Raw genomic sequence first — 16,786 nt, 5'->3', positions numbered from 1 at the left:
CGCTTGTGCCTCGTTTACGTACCTCCTCTTCGCCTCGCTGGATTACTGTGAACTACCATCCAGTGCCCTTGCCTTTTCAAGTCAAAAATCTGCCTGCGACATGCCGCGGGTCGTCTTCCTGGGCAGTTTCGCCGGGTGCCGGGTAAGACAACGATCATAACCTGGAGGAAATTCTTTCACCATCCAGTGCCCTTGCCTTTTCAAGTCAAAAACCTGCCTGCGACATGCCGCGGGTCGTCTTCCTGGGCTGTTTCGCCGGGTGCCGGGTAAGACAACGATCATAACCTGGAGGAAGTTCTTTCACCACATTTGTAGTGCTTGCTGCTCCATGAATCTACGCGTGGGAAAAATGTTTCCCAAATGTAGTGCTTCAAGCCTGTCTCCTTCAGAGCGCACAAGGGGATGAACAGGGAGGGCGTCAGAAAGCCGCCGTTCAGGAAAAAAGTTCGAACTTCAGCATGAATGCCTGAGGTATTACAGGTAGCTACACAGCTCAAAAAATGACTGAGTGGTCGCTCTCGTCGGTCAATCTCTTACTCATTCAAGCCAAAACCGGAGAACAAAGGCACAGACGGAAGGTGCAAGAAAGCAAAGGCGCATATATGAGTGACGAGTTGCGGTAGAAATTGTAGATTTTCCTCGAATGAAACAGTTTAAGGCCATTGTGGGAGCAAGACACTTGCAGCGAACCGGGTCTTCCAGTGTTTCACTGATTTGATGCTTTGGCGGTGTCGATAACGCCGCCAAGGATGTGTTGAAAACGTCAGCTGTTACCAACTTTTCCTTTACCATAACCAGCAGCCATGTCACACGGGCACTTGGGACTCTGGGTAGGGAAGGAACCGCCGATTCGGTCACTCTGCCACAAAAGAAAGTGTCTTGTTTCAAAGCTGTGCGAACCGTCGTAAGAAACACTTTGTAAGGACTTGACTCCCTGCGGAGTTCGGTACGGACGGTGAAATTGCGCTGCAGCGTATCGTAGACGCCAGTAATTCAAAGCAAAGGAAAGACACAAAACGTTTTCGAGGAGCTTGTTACTCGGTACATCGGAGTACGAGAAAGCGAATGCAGAGAATGCAAAGCAAAAAAAATGATTGTAGCTAACCGTAAACCCCCACAGCGGCGTCCTCGAGTCAAAACCGTCACGTGTGTGCTAGTGGGAGAGTCGACTCCTCGTCGTCGATCATCCCCTCAAACGTTTGCAACAAAGTGTCAGAGACGGCTGGCTGGCGAAGAATAGCCTCTGTAGCCATATGCAGAAGAACCAACAACGCTGAATATTAGTGGTCCTTCTCTTTCCGGTCAATACTTTAGTTCTTCATTGATCAAACTCAGTGATGGTGCCGTCCCGAAGAACAGGGGGTAACGCTCGGTGGTCCCGTGCCTGCCCAATGCCCGTGGACACCCAATATAAGGCATCTGTTGAATACCTACACGGTCGTTCGGTGTCGGAATCGGGTTGTCCCGAGTCTGCCGTTCGCCCGCGGAAAGTCTGGCAAGAGTTGTCTGTTACTAACGGGTATCGACTGCAGTCTTTCTGCGCCTAATGGCTGCACTTCCTTTCCTTCAAGGCAACACACTTTTCCAAGGGGATCCAGGTTACTGCCGAGGAAATGTGATTGTATCCTGAAGGGTGGATCTGTAGTTGCCTAGAAGATGCGCCACAGTTTAGGCACCCTGTAACGCGGAAAACCACGCTGAAACAGCTGTATAGTCGGCAAATTGTGCGAGTTTTGACAGACGATTGCCAACGGGGTTCTTTTCCTCAGGCGACATATGGAGGCAAAGTAGATGTTTTTTTGTACGTTTCACGGCATATCGTTGGAAGCAAAATGCAAGGTAACCCGCAGTGTGCAACACTGCAGATACGGGCCTTTAGTCCATCCCTGCTGTTCCCCGGTGACAGCCGCTCGGTGGTAGTGGGGTATGAAAGGGTACCCTGTCTTCAGAGGAAGTTACTGTGTTCGTTCGTCCGCACATCACCGCAGAATCGTGCTCTTCAAAGTATCTCTTTTGTGGTCCACGAAAATATTTTGTCTGTCCTGTCGGGCAAAACATGAAGTAACAGGGACAAAACGAGCTGTACCCGTCGGTGTGTTCTACTGCATTATTGCACTGGCGCTGTTCTGTCTGCGGCACTGAGTGGGCGTGATTCCAAAACTGCGAAAACAGTTGAGAACCTACGCTCCTGAGCTGGCAAAAATCAAGGTCAAGACCAACAGCGCTACGGTGAGTTTCTAAAATCATTACCAACTTTTCGAAGAATTACCGGGTGTGCGGACCCAGCTCCACTTTGCATCGCTGGGGTCTACCGGCGCGTCCCGTGTTGATGGGAGGCACTGACTAGCGGAATGCACTTGCGTGCACCCTCCACAGACAGTAGGACGGCTACAGGAGCGAAGTACGCCGACGAATCGCAATGTACAGTAGTTGTTGGGTAACAGACGGCAGAAAAACTGAAGGATGACTCCAATCGAAAGCTGCCTCTCAACCACTCGATGAACTAACGCCTGTTGAAATGGACGATGTTCATCTCTGAAGCCCCAATTCGTCGCAGTTGTCGAGCCAAAGTTGCCCGAAATCTTCGATGTTTTGTGGGCACGAGCGCTGGAAAGTTATCGTAGTTACGCGAGTTAGAGAGCATCAGCGGCGCACGATTTTCCTGCTAACCTTGGGTGATGCACGAAAATATGTGCTCGCCAAGGAAGTTGCTTTATGCATGTCTCAGCGGTGCTAGTCAAGTGGTCACACGGTGGGGCAGTAGATGCGGGGCTTAAATTTAACATACGGCTTTATGAGCATCCTCTTGCAGCAATGTGCTGGTGGCATAGGCCGGCGCAAGCGCTTATTTCTATGCAGACATTGTCGTGTAACACTTGAAGGGTGGTGCCAAGAATCAATCTCGGTCGCAGTCCCGCAATAGACAGTGGTCCAATGGCCGAGTTTATCGAAAGAACTTGTCCACGTGAGAATCTCATCGTCTCCGAGCCTCCGCCTTGTGGTTGTGCGCAGCACTCAGCAAGTAGTGGGCATCCGCCTAACTCCCTGCGCAATAGGAAGGCAGGTAAATGAGGCTGGTGGTCGAAAATCTTTGAATCTCCGTTCGCTTTTGAACTCAGGAAGAGGTCTTCAAAGGAAGGAGCAAGTTTCCGAATTGTCGGCATCCTCTGCCGGCTTCGCCACCGAAGCACGCAACGTACTGATTTTTGCGGTGTGACAAAATGGCCAGTAGAAACGATGAATAACGAGGGTGTGTACACTATCGTGGTCAGTCACTTGATTCTGAAATATCTCGCTTGTTGCTCCCAAATGAACAACTGGGCGGACAGTCAGCTCCATTATCAGGCAAACATTTCCTCTCTGTCATTTCAAAATGGTAAGGGTCTTTGATTCCACGCTGCCTAAACGCTCCTCTGTGACAAGGATAGTCTTGTGCAGGTACGAGCAATGTTCTTGCGCACTCAGTGTCGTCCAATAGTTCTTCCAGTTCTATCGCTTGAAGCCCCTTGTTCTGGTCGCTCGGTCATGCGCCGCAGAAATCCAGCGTCCGACGCATAGCAGAGAGATGTGTGGCATGGGGTCACCCTCGTGCACAATAGGTGATAGGCAGAAGCGGTTCAGTTTAAAACTGGCGATGAGTTCTCAGTGGCCTGCATTTTTGTCACTCGTGTCTCGTCGCAGATCATAGGCGGAGATGCATCCCTTCCATTTCCCCAGCGCGCGGTAAGCAGGCGTGTTCGCTATGCTCACCGCTTGGAACGATACGGGTATATCGATCGCTCTACCATGTAGAGTAGAACTCCGCTGGTGGAGAGTGCCTCATCGACTGACGGCAAGCCTAATAAAAATGAGTTGGAAGAGGCGTCATTCACAAGAAATTTCGCTTCAATTTTCAGGAGAACCTCTGTTTCGCGCCACTTAGTCGTGGACACTGAATCAATGGGCGTGAACATTGTAGTTCTGTTGCATATATTTACACATTTTTAGATGGTAGGTATGACGCAAACTGTCTTCAGACGTTCTTAACCCCGCTCGCATCTTTCATCTGACGGGGAACTATCGTGCCTAAGATACCTACGGAGAGGCAAGCGAAGAGCAGCTGGCGTATGTGTCAATCTCCAACGTCTTCGCCCACCATTGAACGTTGAGACACTGTCCGTGATTAATGAACTTTGAAGAAGTCGCTAGTTGACTATGCAACATACATCTTCTGGAGGGCCACTTCGCTTTGTTGATAAACAGGATTTGATGTACCTGGATACGCTGAAGTCAAAAGATGTCCCACATGGTAAGTCTGTCGGCAAATTCATGTCTTCTGTAGGATCCCCTCTCGCACTCAAGTGACAAACAGTCTGCACTGAAGGAATTAGGGGGCACATTTCTTCTACAGACATATTCTTTCTGGAGAAGCTGGCTGATGTTTGCAACTGATTTCTTGGCCAACGAAAAGATTCAACTTTCTGACGACCTGTGGTATTATTGTCTATGTTCTCTCCCGAAGGCGAACGGAATCAAGTTCTAGGCTTGCTACCTTCCAGCAGCGTCTATACTCTTTTGACTTTCTGATGATGCTCAGAGAGACCACAACACCCGAATGGGTATGTAGTGTGTGGGTTGGCAGTCTCTGACCGAGATACTAACTTTTTTTTTTGTTCGCATTCCACACTTCAGGATTTACGCGGAAGGGGACGCGACAATGTGGTTCTCTTATAACACGAGATATTGAAGGGGCATTTCCGGAGAACCCTTATGAACGGTACGTTGCCTGATGAGATGTAACCTGACATTAAATCTCGGTAATCTACGGATTAACTGAATTGGTGTAGCCAGCGAAGACAACGTTGTCAACAGGCGGGAGCACCATCTGTCCCGCTATGAAGCTCTGTTTCCCCGGTCTGCAGGCTGACAGCCAGAAGAGACTCGTCTTTTAAATCGGAGGCAACATCGTAAGGAGCTCTAGACAGTTTGGTGTTCAAAGAGAGGCAACGATGACACTGTCCGACTGATGGCACAGGCTGGCTTCGAGTTAGCAGCCTGGAGCCTCGACCAAGTTTTTCACTGTTGTTTCCTTTCCTCTGTGACTCAGTGCCCGGAATGTGACCGGTTCCCTGTCCACACTTCCGATTGTCTTTGAGAGGCCATTTTGTGTCAAAATACTATTATCGTGCAATCTGTACTTCACAGGGTCCTCAATAGAAGACCGCGGGAAGGTTCCAGGCCGACTGATTTGTCCCTGCAAACGCGTGACATCGAGGTGAGTCGGCGGAATTGGTGCTGACAATCCAGTAGCAACCCCCTCACGGTAGCTCTAAAGCGAAGTGCTCCACCGTACAGCGGCGGCAGTGGCTCCCGTTCTCAAGAGTACGGGGATATATGGTGGTTATTGAACGAGCAGTTTTGATATGCAACTTTCTTACCGTTTCTTCGAGGCCAAGCAAAGACGGCAGTCACCCTTGCCTGGATCACTTCCAGAAATGCAGGCAGTTACAGAGGCATTAGTTGACGCCTAAGCCTTTCTGTATCGGATCTTCCTAGCGAGATCGTCTCTGAGGCACACGTCTGTGATAGAAAGGAGTGTATTACACAGCGTCATTTGTCTAGTTCTGCGTTCCTAGAGGGGAGAACCCAGACACTTCATTAACCGACGACAGAATGCAATACGGAGACGCACAGAATAGCTAATCTTCGACAGCCTCCCGCCTTGCCTTCGCACATCCAGAATTCCTAAGGGTCTTGTGAGCCGTAAATGCATGTGCAACCTTCGCCACATCCAGTTCGCCTATCCGAAACCGACAGGGTTCAAGACCAATCGCGTCGTCAACCCTCTGGACCCTGAGGTGGGCAGGTACCGTCGTATCGAAATTCCTGCTGATTCGCAGCTGGCAGTAGAGCATAAACACTGCCACTAGTGTAGGTGAAATTGTACGGTCAGGATCAGCAAGCAAAAAGTCGTTCCTGTTTTCCGCCAGCACTGTGAAACATTATAGAAATTCACGTACGCGTAGCAGGATGCTACAGAATGAGCGGGGGGAGGCACGTGCCTGCGATGAAGACTTCTTGTGGGAAAGATACTTGCGAGCATGAAGAAAAAGCTAATCTTCGTGGGACCCACGCGCACACGAACCGCGGACTGACGACTGTTAAAGAATACAGGTGAAAGGTTTCACATGACGTAAATTTTCTGCAGATAAGACTGACGCCTGCACGATGGTATCTCTTTTGTCGTATTGTCAGTACAAGCTTCCGTCCTACAAAGAGGAGAAGCCTCCACCTCTTAAGTTTGTTAGAGACACCCTAAATGTCAGTGATATCAGCAGGGCCATAGAACGCGGCCCAAGGAAAAGACGCGGAAATGATGAGTAAGCTGGGATTTGGAGTAAGGCAGAGCCTTCAGACAGGTTGAAGGAAGGCGTAAAGACATGCCTGGCTATGCCAGGCACTGGATGCGAAAAAACTCCAAAAAGCACTTCTTTATGGAGACGGTACATAATTCTTTGGACGCAAACGGGAGACATAGCAGCCGAAGAGGAACACTGTCACACGAGATTAGCATGGCAAGAGCTTACCGATGCCTCTCAAAGTGGAACCGAACGATGGAGACACCATTGATCGCTTGAAGCCTCAAGGATATTCCTGTCGCAACTGCAAGACGAAACTGTCCTTGGTTGTTGTTGGCTGCCACAATCGTGAATAAGGAACGGCGGCTCCTCTTCTGGAAAAGCCGACAGCATATTTGACACCTTTGATAGGCTACAACAGGTCGGTTGATATGGTTTGTGTTTGTGCACGATTATATGCGCTCTGAGTAACGGAGTGCCGAACAGTGCAACGACAAAACCATCCACAGATAGCGTCGAGCGACGGATGACGTAGAGATTGGATTTACAATAGGCTTCACAGGACGTACCGTAGCTATTCACTGTGATGACAGAATAGGTGACTCAAGCATCGACAAGATTGAGGGTTCCACACCCAACCAGCTTGTTCTGCGGGCCAGTTTCTTCCGCCCACCCCAAGAATGCAGACTCAGTTCGTCTCTACATTGTCAGGTAAGCCATCCGCCTCCCGCGAAAACTCCGCAGTCACTGGCAGGTTACCAGCGTTCGGGATGTGGCGACGACGGAGAGTACCCTCATACGGCAAGCTGCTTAAGACAAGGTGATTCTGCGTGGGATGCTGACAGGACATTAACGGCCCCAAAAGACCCCACCACGTCGTAGCGAGGCATAATAACCCCAACGACCCTGTGTAAGTTTCGATATGTCATCATAATAACATCCTGGAAGTGGCTCACTCGGCAAAGCCCAGAACCTTACCTATGCATGAGAACTCGATTGTGTCAGGGTGTTTGCAGCTACATTTTGCCGAATTGGACGGTCCCATCTCATATTTGGACAGAAGAGTCTATCGCCTTGGCCGAAAAAGGCGAATCACAACATCATGGCAAACAGCTTGTCATAGGTTCGTCTAAACCGTCCACCACCTACATACCATACTTCTCAGCGAACTGCACTTTGGTCGCACACTGCTGGTAGCACAGTAGGCAGCTATGGCACGGTGTGTGCATCACTCCAGGATGGTTACGGCTACTGGTGACGGTCGATTGAGTTTTGCCAGCTAGCTACGAAGTAAGTGAGCCCTGAAAGCGGTATACAAATGTCATATTCAGTTGTACTGACGAAATCCTTGGCGGTGGAGCCGAGGCATGACGTAATTGTACGGCGACCGACAGAGCTCAACCATGTGTACGCGTATAACAGGTCATATTGAGAAGAGCCGTCCCCGGGTGCACGCGAGGGCTGTACGATCTCCATTCTACCCTTTGATAACAGAAGATATCGCTGGTGCAACAAGCTCAAGGTATTTCTGACTCCGCCTTATCCTGATAATGCCGATAACTATAGTAAGAGCAGTAGGCATCTTCGGGGGCGATACCGTGTAGTGCTGCCAGAAGCTATGGCTGGGGTGGGACCAAGCAGCTGAGAAGCTGTTTGTCTAGAGGCGTTCAGCTCTGAGCTATGACTGGCCACTTGGACCTAGATGAGGAACTTATGGAAACGTAAGCGACCTAATCAAACAATCGCGCTTTGCCGGGACTACACAGAAACGGCACAACGAGTGCAGTGAAAGCTTAGATGCTTGCAGATAAGTCGAACGTGAAAGGCTGTCGAGAAAACGCTTCACTCAAACCACAGTGTCGGATAGAAATTAGCATTTTCCGGAAGCTGTTACTGGTGGTGCTGTTCCAGTGACCCAACGTCCTACAGTTTCCAAAATAACTGTGAGAACTGAAGAAGAGCGGCAATTGTTTCCGATCGTCAAACGATATTTGGCATGTCCGCACACGAAATAGGGCAGCTATTCTGACGGACCAGTGTATCTGTCTCTCTCCACGGTGCGTTTCTTCGTTATTCCTGGACGACCTCAAAACGGCAGTCGGCGGCTGGTCATTGACTGTATTTTGGAACGGACTGTCACAGTGAACGTAGCTACCGGAGTCCCTGGCGGCTTTCACAGCAGCCACTTGCGTTTAGTGCGTGCTACAAGCTGGACGACGCATCGATATATAACTGCGTGCTCTCCGAATACAGGGTAGTATGTCTACTGCGTTGGATTTGTACTGGCTGACAGGTGCATACCCTTGAAACCGAAGAAAGGAGGGGTTGACATATACTCAACTGCCGACATCCAGGGAGCTCAGGTGATTGCCAGGCATCTGCGGTAGCATCACTCGCTTAGGCTTGAAGTCCTCTGTCTTACGATATGGGTAATGACTCATGAAAGACTAGAGAAATCAAAATTTCCAGCCGGGTCGACGTACTCTCTGCCGAGGTGGGGCATTGGAATGGGACTTCCAAGTTGGCATGTCGTTCTTTCCCCCTTCGCACAGGCAGATACGCAGAGAAACGGACTGAAGACCAGGCGTCATGTGAATCCTTTGCGACCGTCCTACAACTGGGATGTCTACCAGACACAGTTTCTTGCTGAGGCGGTTGGCCAACCCGCTCACCAGCAAGTCGAAATAAACACGCCTGGAAAAAACACTGCCGTAGATGCTGCCACACTGTTGCCAAGTGAACCAAATTTCCCGCCAAGAGGCTCCTCAGAGAACTATTTGCGCACGGCTGACGTAACGGCTTGCAATGCAACAGCTACTGTAGCTACCCAAACGGCTGCTTCGGCGCTGCAGCAAAGAATTCAACAGCGGATTGCTGGCATGATTTCATCATCGAACAATGGCTGCCAGCAGGACCCTGACAGCAGCCACTATTTGCGTGGAGCCGGAGAAGAACGCCGCGTCCCTCAGAAACAAGGCACACTGGCATTTACCTCTTCGGCACCGGTGTCACTCGTGCCTCTGGCCTATCACAAAAGGATATATGAGTCAGCCTCAAAGGTTTGTAAACAGTGCGCGAAAGAGGCCTCGTCTACAAGAACTTGCAAGCCGCTAACGGCTGCCGAGAAGATCTCTATGTTCGTAATGCCCTGAAGCTATTTTACTTTCACCACGAGTCCCCCGTCGAAGGGGGATGGTGGTTCTTAGTGAGGGCAGCTAAGACGTTCCGGACATTTCCAAAGGCCGGAAGCGCTCATGAGCTGTTCGGCACTGACAGTGACCGTGTGAGCAACCCCGCAATACAGCTAACTTATTGCAGTATTTGGGGCGATAACTCGGTGGCGTAGAAGATAAGCGGGCTCAACTGGTACGTTGAATGTGTCGGTTTCCCACCATTCCCACAATCAGCGAAACCCAGCAGTGGAAAGGGACCTTGTGAATGAATTTTCAGTTCATATTACCTTGGCTTATGTTCCACCATTCCCTCGGTGTGCTATGTCCAGTCAGAATATCGTATTCTGGGTATTCGTTTAGTGTGTGGTAGTTGAGGCGGCGAGTGCTACGGATTAAACAAGAAACGCGAGTGATAGTGGATACAAGTCCGGTAGTACCTCAGAACTCGAGAACCACCGTCTTTCCCACATTGGCCTAACACGGCTAAGAGGCCTAGCAAACACAACAAGTGTCATGCGATGGAAAACAGGCGAGACATATTCAAATTCAGATGCTAAAAGCCCTCAGGAAAGTCGTCGCGAGTAATCTGATTACTCTCTGAACGGCATATCTACAGTCGCGAGCGACCACCGAGAGCTTTCGCACGACTGACGTTGCTGGACACGATGATATCCATCGTAGTAGTATTTCGCGCTGTATCTTACAAAGGCATTGCGACCATTGTACATAGAGCAGGGACCGGCACGCCTTGCTAGCCATTTCGGCATTGGGTGCAGTGGCAGGCGCCTCCCCGACCACTGCGGCCGCAGGTGACGAATCTTCTCGCACTCTCGGGTTCGTGAGAAGGCTCCTGTCACCGGAGGATGAAACAGGGAAATACGCAGTTTTTTGCCCCTAGATTCTCGTAGCAAGAGTGTCGAATGTAATGTGGTCTTTCTACGACGTTCATTGCGAGGGTCTCGACTTTTCAACGTAGTGTAACGGTTTCTAGCCATACGTAGGTGTGTGCGGCTCACTTGAGCTTCGAAAAACTTTTGGCCTTGTTCTCTCGTAACTTGTTTCTCCGCTATTTGCGGTCATATTGTGCCTCCCTCGAAGACAAGTCTGTGATGTCTTCCAGCGAAAAGCAGTCCGGCGATAGTTAAAAATCGCTTCTGAAGGGACAGATGAGTGTCGAGGACGTTGCTGGGTCTGTAACACTCGTCGTTACTGTTGCGTTGTCGCCACGTAGTTCTTTGCCCTGCTTGCTAAGTCATCAGTGTGGCCACTCGCTGCGCCTTCAGTTGGTGCAAAGCCAGTGACACTCATAAGCAGTTTCTCGAAAGTTCGACTGGGGACAGCACCATGTGGACATCGTCGTGGCAACGAGCAAGCTCTTTCGGCGCTGTGCGTGACTCTGGCTCGGTCGCCCGTCACCGTCCGTACGTTGTCCGCGTGGCTTCACCAGCAGTTTCACCAGTCACGAGTCGGGCAAAATTGTGCACGCCGATGACGCTGACTGCAGTGCTGCCTTCAAGTGTTTCCCCTCTTTCATATTTCCAGAGACGTGAAACCCGACTTTTGAGCCATCGCCACCCAGGAACGAGAGCCATGTCCACAACCCTACGATCACTGCTTCCTTGCATGAAAGACGGGAAAGTCCCGATGTTCATAGACAACGAGTTTGTTACGAGCAAAACAAACATCGCCAATAAGGACCAGGTTCATCTCGTGCATTGCCCTTCAACCAACGTAGGCGCGGGACTCATAACCTAGAGGAATCTGAACGTAGGGTGAAATGTCGAACAACTGTACACGCAAGAAGTGGGGAACTAGGATGGCTAGGATACAAGATTTCGGGGCAGCACGTCATCGCTTCCTCTTGCTCCTTTGAGAAGATGTTTCCGCTCTGTAGCATCTAGGCTTACGACTGAAACAGAACAGATGCCGTATTTGTAGGGATCGGCAGTGTCAAGTTAATTTCACTGTTTTGGCTTTGGATGTGGACACGTTTACTGAAATTCAACTGTGGGTGGCCGGGAGCGAAAGCGAGCAAAAACCTATATGATAGTGACGGTTGGTAGAAAAAGGCATTTCCAGTCTGACACGAAGTTATTTTTGCCTTGTGTGTAGCGCGTCTGCTTCCAGTCTAACTGTTGTCAGTAGGGTATCAACTTGATTGGAAACTCCCACGGCCAAAATCAGGGGAACTCGCAGCGGAGTTGCACAAATTCGTGTTTCTTGACGGTGTTGAAATTAAACAGGACTTGCTGGCGGTGAACCCCCAACCCTTGGACGCCGAGGTTCACACTGCGATCCGAAGCTGCCACTCAGCCCAAGCAGGGTGGAGGCAGATGAGTCTGGCGCAAAGGAAGAAGTTTCTTCTCTCCTTTTTGCATGCTTTAGAAAACGGGAAGGATGACCTTGCTAACATCATCACTCGAGGTGCGCACGATTCAGGGGTGGAGTCATAAAATTGCAGACTTTCTTGGTCAAGCAACGGCGGGGGCGTCAAGCGCTCGAGCCTAGGATGTGTGAGCCAATTGCAAATGTCCTGTGCTCAGAACACGGGAAGACGCTGCTCGATGCACAAGGTGAAGTCAGGCGTGGAATTGAAGCCGTAGAAGAAACGGTATCAGCCTCTCCTTTCCTGCGAGGCGACAATTTGCATAACATAGCTGATGGTATGGACTGCTTCACATACAAGCTCCCACTTGGCGTCTGCTGCGGCATCACACCTTTCAATTTTCCCGCCATGGTAGGTGGGAAAATATACGGTGCTCCATTGTCCAGTTCTTCGTGTGCCAGTATCGTAGATTCTGTAATGTTAGAGAGTACCTGCGGTGTCTGAACATGCTCGCAACACGTGGTATTATTTCTCGTGGCTCCTGCGGGGTTTGCAAGTGGACCTACTGAGCGGGCTGGAGGCAGACGGGCTGCATATTGCTCGTAGTGTCCTAAACATGCGCAGGGGCTAAGAGTTTGCAGGACGAGTAGTAATCGACGTTGTGTCAAAGAACATAAATGATTTTCTGAAATGATCATCACAATTTTTGTGCCTCGCAGATTCCACTATGGATGTTCCCAGTCGCGTGCTTAGCTGGAAACACATTCTTGCTAAAGCCGTCCGAAAGGACTCCTCTGGCGGCAGCAAAGCTCATGAGTTTCGTTCAAGAAGCTGGCTGGCCAAAGGGTGTCGTTAACGTTGTGGTAAGCCGAAGACGATGTATCCACGCTTGTGTAGTTTCGAGTAATTCCCGAGGAGTGCTGCATGGTGCTCTCTCTACAAAGAAGCCTGAGCGCAGGAAATCACAGCTGCTTGTAGGCTGCCGTCGTTACAAATTCTGGTACCCTTTGTCAGGCTGAAGTAGGCGGGGTCATACATGCTTGCCCATCTGGCGTGGACAGACCATCTGGTTAGGCTTGTTTCCAGATTTCGTTGCCTCGTATCAATTCAAGGACACCATTCTTGTGCTTGCAACAACATATATCTCTTTTTGAGTCGGACATGAAGAGCCTTGACGGCTTTGACGTGTGCCCCGCTCTTGATCCCGGGAGCGGTGGGTGAGTCCTGGCTGGAGGCACTATTGGCTTCCACGTGCTAGCCCGGGTGAATAGGCAAAATGTCTTTGTCCAGAAGACGTCTGTGGCATCGAAGCTTTCTGCTTATTCAGCACGGAGACGCACGGACTGCAAACATTCTCTGCACGGCACCCAGCGTCGCTGCAGTTTCTTTCGTAGGCAACAACAAAGCAGGTAATTGTATTTCAGAGGACTGCGTTATTTGTCTGGTTGTGTGTGAGGCCAAAAACTGTAGGGAACCCCTTCTGAGTGCGGGCCTGGATAACCGAGACTGGAACTGCGGTTGCTAAACTTGCACCGATGGTCTGAGAGAATTGTGTGAATTGTGTGCCTCTACTGAGCCTCTTTCTGGATGAAGATTGTATTTTCTTGATGCATTAAGAACTCCAAGACTTGGAATGGTATCTTCTCCGGGTTGTTCCTACGTTTTACCAGGAGAATTGATTTACAAGCTTTGCGGAGAATCCGGGAAACGAGCACAATGCAACATGGGGGCGAAAAACCATGCTGTTGTCATGCCAGGTATGAACCAGCCGGGTTACGCGCCCCCAGAAAACCCCCGCTTCGATGTGACCCCTCAGGGTCATACTGAATAAACATTCGTGTGTGACTGTGCTTGCGAAATATTAAGCAACAAGCTGACTTCCACTTGTCGCGGTTCGACGACTGCACAGGGAACCGGATTAGGTTCACTGGTTCTTCAGGATGTTTGCATACACGGATGAGTAATTTCGGTAAAGCAGCGAATGATCCGTCCATGCCATACACTAGGAGAACCTGTCTTTTGCGGTCACACGGAGGCATCGGTGTTTTCGCACGTCATGTTTCGATGGTGTGGATAACGCAGATGCTGACAAGGAAGAAGCTCTCAATGGAGTTGTAACTGCGGCGTTCGGTGAAGCAGGCCAGCGGTGCATGTCTACTTCAGTGCTGCTATTGGTTGGCGATGCCGGAAACTGGTTGGAAGACCTCCTACTCGTTGCAAGTGCTTTAAAAGGCAAGTCGTTCATGCTACCTTATAATTCAGTAGAGGTGAGCTTTTTATTTTGCGTATGTCTAGCGATTTCCCGTGTTTTCTGGCAGCAAAGAGGAGATGGTTACCAAAGGAATTTCTACTCGTCGTTCGTCTCCTGCCACACACTCTCTCGTGTCCCGTGTTCGTCACTTTAGTTGTCAGTGACTTCTCCGTCGATATGATGGTGCCAGTCGCCACATCCGACTGTCCTCAACAAGGCACGGTTGCGTCTCCGGACAGCAGCACCTGGCCAGTTTCAACTGTTGAGATGCCGTTAGGTCTTCCACACATTCGAGCATACGACAACCTTGAAGTTCAAAGGAAGTACTGGATCCCGGCGATGAAAGTCATAGTCTGTTTTTTTTTACTCAGTTGGTCCGGGCAGCGACCCGAGCGTCGATGTTGGGCCGCTGATTTCCAAGGAATCAAAGATTCGAATCAAAGCGGCGGTGAAGCAGAGCATTCGTGAGGGTGCAAAGCTTCTACTGGACGGTCTTCATCCTGTCGTGGAAGGTTTTCCTAACGGCAACTTTCTCGGTCCCACAGTTTTGGAGATTCCTCATCTGAACATCACTGCCTACAAGGTAGTCAAGCAATATCACCCTGCTTTAAGAGACCTTTGGTCTTTTCCTGAGAGAGCTGGGCTCCTCAGAGCAATGTCGCCGCCGTTGACAACATCAGACACAGTACATTAATCTTGCAAGATGCTGACATCTGATTGATATTGCATTTGCGTTGATTGCTCGAAATCACGTGTACTGGTACGAAAGACCGTTTGTTGCCTGTGTTCACGTGCAGGAAATGACAGATATGAAACCGCACTGTATTCGAATGGCACACGGCATACAAAACTGTGGAAGCTGGTCATCTTTTGACGAACATTTTTGTTAGGGAATAGGATGTCGTCGTCCGGTTCAACACCATGTACAGTGAGCTGGCATTAACCGTTGGAACTGTTTTCTCTTGTGTGTTTGTCTTTCACCCAGGAGGAACTGTTCGGGCCAGTTCTCTGCGTTAAGAAGGTCAATTCTATCCAAGAGGCAGTGGACCTCGTGAACACAAACAAATACGTGAGTCCAGGATTTGCCGACGCCACGAATGCATGGCACAGCCATCTGTTCTTGTACGCGTCTGGTTCCTCGAAAAAACTGTCGTTTCTGAGCACCGTTAGGACATTCCTGTTGCAATTGTCAGAAGCCAAAAGAAAGTGACGCCCCTGACGTTTTTCAGGATGCAAGAACCACATGTTTTTTGTCGACATGTTTCTTCCTGGGGTTCAGGGGAATGGCTCGGCTATTTTCACACGAAGCGGTTCAACAGCTCGCTTCTTCCAGCAGTCTGTTGCTGTCGGACAAGTGAGTGAGCACGGCTTCCGCATCAGTTCTGAATAAGATTTACGCTCTCTCATTAGCAATGCAATCCGGTGAAGCATCCTTCGAGCCTGTCAATTATACCTGGGTGTGTTGGCCACTGTCCCGATTGTCTTCGTTTTCCCGTGGTGCTTGACTGTCTGCTGCAAAGGTGGGAATAAATGTTCCGGTACCCCTTCCTCTCCCAAGTTTCTCCTTCACCGGCTGGAACGACAGCATGCGTGGAGCTCTTCACTTCAACGGCAAAATGGGCGCCGAATTCTACACACGGACCAAAACGATCACTGCCCGTTGGAGGGGGAGTGGCTGTCACTAGTTTCGGGTGCGTGCCGGTTAATCGACTAAAACGGCGATTACAGCGCCTTACGGCCAAGGATCGACTAACCAGCGGCGACGATTGTCAGGAAACACTGATGTTCTGTGTTCACTCGAAACGAGCAACGCGCAGTTTCAAGGCAGTCCTGCATGAATCAGTGTTACTGGGTGTTGTACACGCGACATTTGGGCAGTTTTACCGGACCAAGCAGCCTCAAACGTGACCCTGCCGAATGTGGTTTCGTAGTGTCCTAGTAAGGATAAGATGACGAAGGACTGCAACAGGACAAAAGCCCTGCATATTTAAGGCATACTGTTGCGAGCACTACAGCAGGAGGGTAAGCAGTCCGTCACGCGCCCCCCTCGTAATTGCCTCTGTGTAGCGTGTCGCGTTCCATGATGTCCGTTGGATGCTGTTACCAAACACGGCGTTCAGTCCACCGAGATTGCAGACTACCTCCGGTAAACAGTGTGTCGTTTTTCGCTTTTACGGACTCGCAGTGATTAGCGATTTCTTCGCAGGGGAGGTATGCGAAGTCCGTAAAATGGAACCACACGCAGCCGTGCGACCGATAGCGTATCTGTCGCATGATAGTTGTTGTTGGTGGAGCCAACTGCCCGGCACAAAGTTGTAGACATGGCCCCTCCGTCATCAAAGGCAACACGAGCGGTAAACGCGGAAAGGTGTTGCTGGAGCACTGGCAGCAGAAAAAGTGTCACGTAGTCGTATTGGAGCGGCTGATATTGAAGGGGCACTGTAGGAAAGACTGGGTGGAAGAACATCCGCTGATGCGTGAAGAAATTCTATACGACAATACACGGAATTGCGATCTGAACGCTTCCACCTACAGTGCACCTGTCGATACCAACACCAGCATCTGCTTCAGCAGCTCGCCTTGATGCAGGGATGGGCTTGAGCAGCATAAGTACCATAAAATCGAAGAGCCTCCTCGTTAGTTGAAGTTGATGTGAAGAAAACCTCTACACTTCAGTTAGTCAGCTGCAAGCCGCCGA

The 16,786-nt window shown here is 50.2% G+C and overlaps 2 protein-coding genes across 2 annotated transcripts; both read left to right on the top strand.

The window, feature by feature from the left end:
- Positions 1–1,832: 1,832 nt before the first annotated feature.
- On the top strand, positions 1,833–5,278 carry TGME49_311375 (hypothetical protein; the record flags this gene model as incomplete). Its single annotated transcript, XM_018782670.1, has 7 exons — positions 1,833–1,924; positions 3,013–3,064; positions 3,682–3,723; positions 4,243–4,288; positions 4,672–4,756; positions 4,902–4,946; positions 5,185–5,278. 7 exons carry the CDS (start codon positions 1,833–1,835, stop codon positions 5,276–5,278), a joined length of 456 nt encoding a protein of 151 aa, XP_018635523.1.
- A 524-nt stretch (positions 5,279–5,802) lies between these two features.
- On the top strand, positions 5,803–16,083 carry TGME49_311370 (methylmalonate-semialdehyde dehydrogenase [acylating], putative). Its single transcript, XM_018782669.1, has 12 exons — positions 5,803–5,837; positions 6,235–11,242; positions 11,755–11,935; positions 12,055–12,248; positions 12,557–12,700; positions 13,165–13,246; positions 13,508–13,594; positions 13,920–14,069; positions 14,460–14,671; positions 15,074–15,157; positions 15,368–15,442; positions 15,609–16,083. The coding sequence occupies exons 2-12, from the start codon at positions 10,856–10,858 to the stop codon at positions 15,771–15,773; spliced, it is 1,761 nt and encodes a 586-aa protein (XP_018635524.1). The 5' UTR covers positions 5,803–5,837; positions 6,235–10,855; the 3' UTR covers positions 15,774–16,083.
- Positions 16,084–16,786: the final 703 nt, after the last annotated feature.

Source organism: Toxoplasma gondii, chromosome XI (genome assembly GCF_000006565.2).
Source record: "Toxoplasma gondii ME49 chromosome XI, whole genome shotgun sequence".
In the NCBI taxonomy this organism is placed as follows: domain Eukaryota; phylum Apicomplexa; class Conoidasida; order Eucoccidiorida; family Sarcocystidae; genus Toxoplasma; species Toxoplasma gondii.
This window is presented reverse-complemented; position numbering and strand designations above follow the sequence as displayed.

Excerpts from the sequence above, each read along its gene's own strand:
- TGME49_311370 (XM_018782669.1), top strand. The coding sequence starts at position 10,856 with ATGTGGACATCGTCGTGGCAACGAGCAAGCTCTTTCGGCGCTGTGCGT. Across the intron at positions 14,672-15,073 it reads TGAACATCACTGCCTACAAG|GAGGAACTGTTCGGGCCAGT; the intron begins GTAGTCAAGCAA and ends TCTTTCACCCAG. Across the intron at positions 15,443-15,608 it reads AGTCTGTTGCTGTCGGACAA|GTGGGAATAAATGTTCCGGT; the intron begins GTGAGTGAGCAC and ends TCTGCTGCAAAG.